The sequence below is a fragment of the Phacochoerus africanus genome, chromosome 14, assembly GCF_016906955.1.
Source record: "Phacochoerus africanus isolate WHEZ1 chromosome 14, ROS_Pafr_v1, whole genome shotgun sequence".
NCBI classification, from domain to species: domain Eukaryota; kingdom Metazoa; phylum Chordata; class Mammalia; order Artiodactyla; family Suidae; genus Phacochoerus; species Phacochoerus africanus.
Genome location: NC_062557.1, coordinates 15,084,998 through 15,095,124, shown reverse-complemented (window position 1 = coordinate 15,095,124; position 10,127 = coordinate 15,084,998). Strand labels below are relative to the sequence as shown.

Sequence of the window (10,127 nt, the reverse complement as noted above, 5' to 3'; positions counted from 1 at the left end):
GATCCATGAGGTTACGGGTTCGATCCCTGGCCTCATGCAGTGGGTTAAAAATCCCGCCTTGCAGAGAGCTGTGAGGTTGCAGACTCAACTCAGATCTGGAGTTGCTGTGGCGTAGGCCGGCGGCTACAGCTCCAATTCCACCCCTAGCCTGGGAACCTCCATATGCCACAGGTGCAGACCTAAAAAAGAAAAAAAAAAAAAAAAGAATTACAGCATAGACAACAGTATGAAGTGAATATAACACAAAACTGATGTGAACAATCAATTTCTCTTTTTGTTAACACTAGTTTAAATTTTGTTAACACTAGTTTAAATTTTGTTAACACTAGTTTAAATTTTGTTAAAGAAAGAACGAACTGTGTTTTAGGAGAATTTGGGGGCCTTTAGGTGAAGATTGAATTTCACACTGTTATATTCCATGTAGAGAAAAAAATAAAAGACTACTCCCCTCGCCCCCCACCTCCCACCTCACGCCCCAATCCAGCACACTGTAATTTTGCTCTTGGAATGTGAGCATAAGAAAGACCTCTGAATGGTACTGCAGTAAATAGGGACTCTATTTAATTCAACATTTCCTGAATTTGGTCATTGAGCCCTTTTTTCTACATTTAGTATCTCTTGGAACTAATAGCCTGAGGTGCACATGTTGGGGAACTGTCCTCAAGCGTCAGCTGTGGCCCTTGGTTCTCATGTTGAGCCTGTGTCTGGGCCAATTGGCTATGGGCAGAGGAGTGGGGCTCTTGAGAATGTGGCAGCCCCTGGAAACCATACTGAAAGATGGCAGGGGTGGGAGGGGGTAGTTTCCAGAAACAGGAGAGGCAGAGCTGACAAGACCGAAACCGAATGAATAAACTTAGTCCCTGAGAGTAAGGTTAGCAGATGCGCTTAATAAGTAACCTCCCCCCCCCCCCCGCCCCCGCCCACACTGCTTCTCCAAATCCACCTTCCCCTTCCCAGCCCAGCGCTGTGATTTGGACAAAGCCACAGAAATGCCCTCATCCAGTTTGCCTGCAGGCCACACAAAGCTAGAGAGAGACTAATCAATATGACTCAGGACCCCATCAGGATTCCGGAAGATATGGAGCCCAAACCCCAGGGGTGATGGGCAGCCACCCCACCCCCACCTCGGCAAGGACCAGTGCTCTCACAACCACCAGCAGCTCTTTTCCAGGAAGGCAGCACAAGAGGGCAGGCCTCAGGCAAAGATGCTCATTGGGAAGGGATCCGAGTCCAGCCTTTGACCTAAAGAATTTCTCCCTGATCTGTTTAGGGCCAGGCCCTTCCCCTCTGTTGGATTCTTCCCGCACTTGCTCAATTGCCAACCTCCTTTGACCCCGCTGGGCAGCGAAAATTGTTAGGCAGCCTCCCTCCTGGGGGCCGGGGTCTGCTGTCCGGGACCCTCTTCCCGCTTAAACCTTCTGGCACAAAGCAGCAAAGCCGGTTCCCCAGCACGCGACAGGCATCTGAGCGCCCACCAGCTCCCCTCACGCCTCTAGGACAAACTCCTGTTTCTTCAAGTGTCTGTGAACATTTGAAGCATGTTTCAGGCCCCCCATTGCCCTGCCCTCCACTTCCACCCCCATCATTAATGTCAAGGCTGCCCATCACCCTTGGGGCGGGGGGAGGTTACTTATTAAGCGCATCTGCTAACCTTACTCTCAGGGACTAAGTTTATTCATTCGGTTTCGGTCTTGTCAGCTCTGCCTCTCCTGTTTCTGGAAACTACCCCCTCCCACCCCTGCCATCTTTCAGTATGGTTTCCAGGGGCTGCCACATTCTCAAGAGCCCCACTCCTCTGCCCATAGCCAACTGGCCCAGACACAGGCTCATGGGCTGATTTTTGGCCTTGGCAAAGGGTCTGGTCAGTCTCTCACTACAGTGAAGATTTTTTTTTTTTTTTTTTGGTCTTTTTAGGGCTGCACCGCAGCATATGGAGGTTCCCAGGCTAGGGGTCTAATCAGAGCTGTAGCCTCTGGCCTACACCACAGCCATAGCAACGCCAGATCCGAGCCTTTTCTGCAAACTACACCACAGCTCACGGCAACACTGGATCCTTAACGCACTGAGCAAGGACAGAAACCGAACCTGCATGCTCATGGATGCCAGTCAGATTCTTTCCCACTGAGCCACAATGGGAACTCCTGGATATTGAGTGTTTTTGATCTCCAGGGAAATACTGGTCTGCACTGAGGGAGGAACGAGGCCCACCAGCAGTTGGATCACAGGATGCCCCAGCACCGTGCCCGGCCTAGTTGGAAGGGCAAGCAGGAGGGCTGTTAATGAAGCTGAGGCCTGGGTTTCACACAAATGAAACAGCTGGGACATATACGGAAAGACAGTAGGTGCTGATGGAATACAGCTGCATACATACTCATATATATTTAATAAAATGTATCAAACACTCAGAAAAAAAAATTCCAAGCTCCCGTTGTAGCTCAGCGGGTTACAAACCCAACTAGCATCCATGAGGACGCAGGTTCGATCCCTGGCCCTGCTCGGTGGGTTAAAGGGTCTGGCATTGCTGTGAGCTGTGGTGTAGGTTGAAGACACGACTTAGATCCGGTGTTGCTGCGGCTGTGGCATAGGCCGGTGTTAGGTTTGCTGAGGGAGGAACGTGCAAGGCCAAGTTGGTAAAGCAAGAGAGATTTATTACGGCATCAGAGGGGGCTGGGCTGAGCTCAGGATGGCGCCGGCCCCGACTGTGAGCAGGTGCTAAGCTTATAAAGGCTCTGTGGTGAGACTCTGTGGCTGGAGCTTATGGCTGAAACGTGGGGCAGGAACGACGGAGGAGGAGGGGAAGGTCAAGGGAGGGGTAGGTGGGGAGGGGTAGGTGACAGAGGGCAGTGAATCCTTGTGGGTGGTTAATCTATGCGCCACATTCCGGAAAGGGGGTAGTGCTTGTGCTGGGTCGTACCCACGTCCGCAGCCAGTCTCCAAGGTGAACAGTCACATTCAGGGGTGAGGGGCTGTCTCCATCCTCCTGGGAACCTATCAGCCGGCAGCTGCAGCTCCAATTTGACTGCAACCCCAGGAACTTCCATATGCCACAGATGTGGCCCTAAAAAGCAAAAAAAAAAAAACATCTTCGCAGCCCAACACTGCCTCAGCATGAAAGTGGCAAACCCACTTCAGTGCCCTGAGACCGTGACCCTGGCCTGCCAGTGTCCTGGCCACCCAGCAGCTTCTCTCCTGTGGATACATGTCTCCCTTTTCTCTGAGGCAGCTGAGGGTGCTACCAGCTGCTCCATCCCCAGCCTCAGTCAGTTCAAGACAAGCGCCCAGGAGTTCCCAATGTGGCTCAGTGGGTAAGAACCCAACCTGTATCCACGAGGATGCAGATTTGATCCTTGGCCTCACTCAGTGAGTTAAGGATCTGGCGTTGCTGCAAGTTGCAGTGTGGGTCACAGATGTGTCTTGGATCCCACGTTGCTGTGGCTGTGGTGTAGGCCAGCAGCTACAGCTCTGATTTGATCCCCAGCCTGGGAACTTCCTGTATGCTGCAGGTGCGGCCCTGAAAAAATAGACATGGGCCCAGCCCTGGCTTCAGCAGCTCTGGAGGGAGTCCAAGAGCTGTCTCTGCTGCCAGGTCAAGTGACAGGAGGCAGCGAGCAGGTGCCTACAGCGTCCTGCAGCCCCTCATGCTCCCTTGGACTTGGCTGCATCTAAGGACCAGCACTTGAGAGACAGGGCGTATGTGTCCGTGGCTCTCGGGGATGCTCCTGGTGCCCGAGGAGGGGGTGGGCAGGGAGTGACGGGATACTTGTGGGCAGAATGGAAGGAGCTGGCCTCCAGGCAGAACCCCTGTGAGGCTGTCCTGGGCTGCTGGGCCCTTGGGGTCCTCCTGTGAGCGGCCCCTTCTCTAATGGGACAAGAGAAAGCAGGGCGTCCCCTGACCACACCGGAGGGGATGGGGTAGGAGAAGGTGAGAGCATGTTGGCAGGCTCCTAAAATCCAACCAGACTGGCCCCTGAGCTCACTCCTTGACATCTTACAGGTTCATGGTTTTTCTCCCGTTCTGGATTTCTCGGTCCAGGGACCTACTTACTCTTCATCTGCCCTGAACCCTGCTTTGCCAGGAGGCATGTCCGTCCCAACCTGGTCACCTTCCTGGAATTCTACCCAAATCAATACTTTGGGGGACTTCACAGTGCTTCAAGGAAGTGTTACCCACAGAAACAAAGGGACCCCTGGGCCCTGTGGTGAACACCCACCGGCAAACACACCCCTCCCGTCCAGGGCCCCCCTCCCCAGCCAGACCCGCACCAGGGAAGACAGCGGGGAAGGTCCCCCGGTCCGCGAGGGGCAGCCAAGTCTTTAAGCAGCTGGAGGAGGCTTCCAAATCTAAAACTACCTTTATTTGTGGTTGGCTCAACATGAGACGCCATCATCAATCAGCAGAATTATAAAACTGTACAGGAGGTACAAAAATAGGCCGTTTAACTTACGTAATTAATCTCACATCATTAAGCTTTAAAAATACACATAAAAATTGTACAATCTGGCAGTTTATAAAATATAAAGCTAAAAAGAGGATTTTTAGGTTCCACAAAGAGGACTGTCTCACACAATGAACACATACCCATTCAACAATTAACCATCCACAGAGAAGACACAATGACACAGAAATTTAAAAAAAAAAAAATCACTTCAAAATTAACATTTTCACCCTGACCAAATTATTCACCCTTTAACGACAAAACTACTGTAAGGCATCCATCCCGTGGAAGGATACAGTGTAACTTTTCCTCTTCCAGTTTTACCGTGGTCCAGGGGTGTTATCCAAAGCGAATCTGATGTGCTTTAAGCAAGTGCAATTGTCACTGGATACACTTCAGAGTAAAAATTAAATAAATATAAATAGGTTAAATAAATAGGTCATTGCAAAAAGAACACTACGTAAGGTTTGCGTCTGAGAATGCCAGAGAATCGCCTGGTAATGCTTTCTAGGTAAGTGGGGACTCCCCCGTCACAGCTTCGGGGATACTGAAAAGGAATACTGTACCCGCCAGACACTCAAAGAGCACAGGGTGAGGTGACAGGGTGGGGACTTTGGCTGGAAGTGTTGGTTAAGGCTGCTCCAGGGGGAGGCTCATGGCAGATGCTGTCTCTGAGGTTTTCCAGTGAATACAGAGAGGATTTAAGTGCTGAGACACAGTCAGAGCCAGAGTTGCTCACGGGAAATCACCGTTTCATAAAGAAAACCAAGTGCAGGGAGAGCAGACACGGGGTTTGAAGGACAGCGTCCAGCCCTGGAAGGGGGAACTCTGGCTCCTCCATACAGGACACCTGGTGACTCTCCTCCAGGCAAGGCCAATGTGCCAGGCTGCGGCTGCTGAAACAACTACTCCTGGATAGTGGTCACTGCAGTGGCTCGGGTCACTGCTGTGGCAAGGGTTCGATCCCTGGCCTGAGAACTTCCACATGCAGCGGGCAAGACCAAAAAAATAAAATAAAATAAATAAATTATCGTGCCCTTGGGACTCCTAAGAGAAGCAACTAAATTCTTTCTTAAAAATGAAGACGGTACACTTGTGGGAAACCCAACGGCCTTTGTGCTACAGATCAAAGAGCTCAGCTGTGACATGACGCCGCGGGCTGCAGAACCCTCTTCTCGCACAAGAAAGACCCCTTCCCACACAACCGGAAGCCAGAACTGGAGACCAGGCCAGGGTAAACCAGGTGATGCCCAGGTGTTGTCATGACAACCCACACGAGACCTCTTCAAGGCACCTGAAGGACTGACGGGTGACAGGGTTCCTAAAGGTGACGGGGGGAAGACAGAGGGCGACCTGACGGGATCCCATGGGGGCAAACCCCAAGTGCATGCCCTTCCCAGCCCTGCGTTTGCTTCGCTTTCTTTGCAGCGCCGGTTTTCGGTCGACGCTGTCTCCCTGGCAGGGGCTGGTATTAAAGCCGAGGAGGCTTTGCCTCTTTTGTTCCCCTGTGTCGCGAGCGCCCAGCAGCCTGCCCAGCCCATGCAGTAGGTGCTCAAAGAAAGTACCACGGGATCAAGGAGTTTGAGAAAGTTGGATGGTTAAAAACTAACATGACGAGCAGAAAAGGCATTTTTAAAAAGCTGCCCTGGAGGCAAGCGGGGCCCAAACAGGGAGCTGACCCAAGTCCTGGGCTGCGCGCCATGACCTGGCTACTCCGCGGAGACAGCGTCCAGCAGCCACAGAGAAGAGGCGGCGGCTGCCCCCGCAGCACAGGATGCCACCGTCCTTGAATCGCCTCTGGCACCTTCTCCAGCGCAGACCGTTCCCCACCAGGCCCTGCAGCAAAGCTCGAGGCGGGGCTGAGGCGGGAGCCCCAGAGCCCGGCCGGGCTCCTCAAAAACGGACAGCGTGGTCCCAGATGCCACGGTGACGACCAAGATGCCAGGGCTGCAAAGCCTAAGTGAGGTAACCGATGAGGTTCAAAGACAAAAGATCCTCTTAAAGGAGGAAAAAGGGTGACTCTGGGTTTCAGGAAAGGAAGGGAACTGAATTCTCTGAAGGCAGCGTGAGCGCTTTTGAGGAGCGGCCCTCATTCAAATCCAAATCCGCCCCAGGAAACATCTCACGAGAAGAAGGAACAGTGATTTCTCGGTCAGTCAGTAAAACTTGACCAGTAACTTTCTTGCTCCTGAGTGGAGTCTCTGAGTTCACCAGGAACCAAGTGCAATGACCCATTCACCCGGCTGGAGGAAGTACCCAAAAAACCCTTCCTACATGGTACCCCGACTGCATTTCACCTCCAAGGCTCTCGGTAGAGAAGACAGAGGAATTCTGGACTGAAACTAAAATTAAAAATTATGGTAACTTTAGGGTGGGGGGAGGGGGGGTGAGAAACCATGGCATGGACATGATTTATAGAATATCACTTCGACGTTTCATTCGTGTGCATAGTGTGCTAATGTTTTACTCTTCAGCACTGGAGAATGTTCTACATGCGAACACTCTTTCTGGAGGGGATGGGACAGAAGATGTGTTACATACCTGGCGTTATTCCTCACCAGTAAGCTTCAAGTTAAGTCTAGCCCATGCTAATGTAGCATTCTACAGTATGATCAAAATAGAAAGTTATTAAAATCTGCCAAGAGAAACTTAAAAGTCTGCCCACAAAATGTGGGGTGATGCTGGCCTTGGCCCTCACCCCCCTGGCCTGGCCTGCTGGCCTCACCGCCCACCCGCTGGCCAGGGCTCTCCTGGGTGGCCGTGTCCCATCTGACCTGCTCCCTCTGGTCCTGAAGGCCTGTCCCTGCCTGAGTCCGAGCTGCCCTTCTTGACGGCCAGAGGACTCATCACCTCTTGCTCCCCAAATGCTCCACGTGGCCAGGGCACAAACCCACCAAAGGCCACCAGTGCGCTGGGCCACGGCTGCCTCAGCACAGGGCATCTTCCTTGCTTTTGAGATCTGCAGGCATGGCTTCCCCTTCTAGAGGGCAGGGCTGGCCTGTCCCAACACTGCGCCCTGGTGCTCAAGGCTCTTGCCGCCCCTGAGGAAACACTCACTGGTTACAGTGACCTGGGGAACTGCGGGGCTTGCGATCAGCGAGATGTCCCTGGTTCCTGGGACGACGGGGTTTGCACATCCTTCTCCCCCCAGGTAGCCTCCCCGCTGCAGCCCTGCTTCTGGCGGGGAGGCTGCTTAGTGCATCTTATCTAGCTGGTCCAAGAGAAAGAGGCTCCTGGTGCCAGCAGGCAGGCAGCACTGAGGATTTCCTCCTTAACGGCCCACAGGCCGACATCAAACAGGAAGTTTTAGAAGAAACGCAAGTCTGAAGCGAGTTGATCCGAGAGAAGGCGGAGGGCGCTCCTCTCTGCCCCTGGAACTGGCCGGCCCTCCTCTGCAGACGTCCGTCTCGATTGTCAGGCTTTCACAGCCAGCGTCTTCCTGGCCCCCTCCAGGGTCAGGAGGGGGTGCCTCTCCCACTCCCCGGGTGGGCCTCCTCCCATGCTGGCTGCAGAGCCGGCAGCTCAAGGCACTTGGCTCCAGAGCCTGGTCTCCCTGGTCAGCCGGGAGGCACCAGGCCGTGGCCTGTAGACAGCAGGCCCCCAGTCACGGCAGGGCCTGTGGAACGGAGGCCGCCAGGCTCAGAGGGCGTCTGGAGTCACCAGGGGCCGCGGCTCTGGGGGCTCGTGGTAGTAGGGCTGGAAGGGCCTCTCGTGGCGGCACAGCTCCATGGCGCGGTAGGTGTGTGCCAGGAGGTGGGGGAAGCGCGAGGTGAAGTAGCGCACGAAGCCGTCAGGGAGGGCGCCCAGCGTCTCCTGCACGTCCACAGGGAGCTCCCGGTAGTGGTGCTTCTGCAGACGGGGACACAGACACAGGGTGAGGAAGCCGAGGGACGCTGGCAGGTCCTCTCACTCAAGGAAGACGGGCTGCCCGTTCAGTCTCTGCCAAGGAACCATCCATCTGCTCCCCGGCCTCCTCTTTATCAGGGGGAGGCAGGGAGGGGCTGCCCCACCAGGGTGGCTGCGGCCAGGCCCTGGGCAGGAAGGTCCCTGTCAGAGGAGGTTGATTTGGTGCTGATTCGAGGAAACCAGACAAGTCAGCAGAGGACACCGCTTCCCAGGGCACCATGCCCAGCTCAACACCGCGGAGAGAAAGTTCACGCAGGGCAGGGGTTTCCGGGGCAGCCAAGGCCTCCCAGCCGCTGTGAGGTCCTGATTCCGGGCTGGACGGGAGGCCCCACAGACGGGAGACGAGGAAGTTGGGGCTGGGCTGCGGGCCTCCCCCCACCCAGCAGTGCCCACAGCCTCACCTTATTTCTCATGGCCCGGAGGAGGTCTCGGACAGAGCCGCCTTTATAGGTTCGGAATTTGCGCAGGTCTAGGAAAAAAAACCAACAGCAAGGAGGGCCGTGAAACAAAGGGATTTCCTAAGAAAACGATTCCTGGGGCTCCTGGGGACCAAGCCTGAAACAGCTGAACCGCGTCCTCATCGCCCCAGGAGGAACCCGAGGGCAGCGGCCCGGGGCTGAACTCCCCTTCCCCATCACCCCCGAGATCAGAAACGAGCGCTAAGAGCACAGTTAGCCTGTCACGAACCTGTCGCTCTGAGAGACAGAATGGGACGGGTGTCAGTGTCAGGATCTGATCTGGATCTAAACCGCCGAAAGCCTCAACCCTGCAGTGGTACTTGGAGCTCCCACCGCCTCCCGGTCCCGCGGTCACCTGTCTGGAGGGGGACGGTGATGTTCTCCCGCCAGTCCATCCTCACCACGGCCCGCCCGCCCCGCTCCAGCTGCTGCACTATGGGGCCGTCCAGGGACTCCTTCTCTATCCGGTCACTCACGTCCTGGGTGGGAAACAAGGGCCACGGGTGACGGTCAGGGTGTGGAGGTGCCGAGAGCCAGAGGTCAGACGCGCTGAGTGACAGCACCGCCACTGCCATGCGAGTCGCGGGCCAGAGCTGGGCAGCGGGCTTCCTGGCCTCCCCCCTGGTGTGACCCGTTCCCCCAGGAGCAGCCCCGTCTGCTGCCCTGAGAGCCCCCCCCCCACGGATCGTCCCCACGACAGAGGCTCGCCTGTGTCGCACACATGCGACATGCCACACAGGACCACGTGGGCAGTCTGTGTTCATCCACGGACCGAAAGCCCATTTTGACCGGCATCCTGGGACTTTTGTGAACCACTCAAATGCATGCCTGATGGCAGCTATGGCTACTCATTCAAACAATAAGAGACAGATGAAGCCAAGACTTCTTTCAGAGGAGAAAAGCCGATCCAGCTCCGGCCCTGGCTCCAAACCTGCTCTGGGTCTGAGGGACACCCCTGCGCCCAGGCCTCTCTGAGCCCCACCAGGAAGACAGGGCCCCTGAGCAGCCTCCTGCGGACCACAGCCTTTTCTTTCTTTGACAAAGATGAAGCCAGACCAACCAACCATCTAACCCGCAGTGGCGAGAGGGAGCCTTGTGGGGACTGAGGGTCAGCTCGGGTACCCCGGGGACACAGGGTTCTCGGCTGCAAAGTCAGCAGAACTGGTGATACGGACGGAAGCCGGCTGTGCTCACATCCAAACCCCTGGTGGGGTGAAGGTCCCTGTGGGTGAGCTTTATTTCTGCTCTACATCTTGTCAGCATCAAAGTGACCTGGCAGGATTTCAGACGTCCCTAGAAGAGCTGCGACCTCAGAAACAGAATGTTC

General features: G+C 55.0%; 1 protein-coding gene across 1 annotated transcript in view; it reads right to left on the bottom strand.

Annotated features, from left to right (window-relative positions):
• Positions 1–4,333: 4,333 nt before the first annotated feature.
• The window catches only part of ERN1 (endoplasmic reticulum to nucleus signaling 1), an 81,168-nt gene continuing 75,374 nt past the window's right edge, over positions 4,334–10,127 (bottom strand). The window contains exons 20-22 of the mRNA XM_047757844.1: positions 9,156–9,279; positions 8,744–8,811; positions 4,334–8,285 (exon numbers count right to left, since the gene is read on the bottom strand). Coding sequence (XP_047613800.1) covers positions 8,076–8,285; positions 8,744–8,811; positions 9,156–9,279 — 402 coding nt within the window. The 3' untranslated portion in view covers positions 4,334–8,075. The remainder of the gene's footprint in view (positions 8,286–8,743; positions 8,812–9,155; positions 9,280–10,127) is intronic.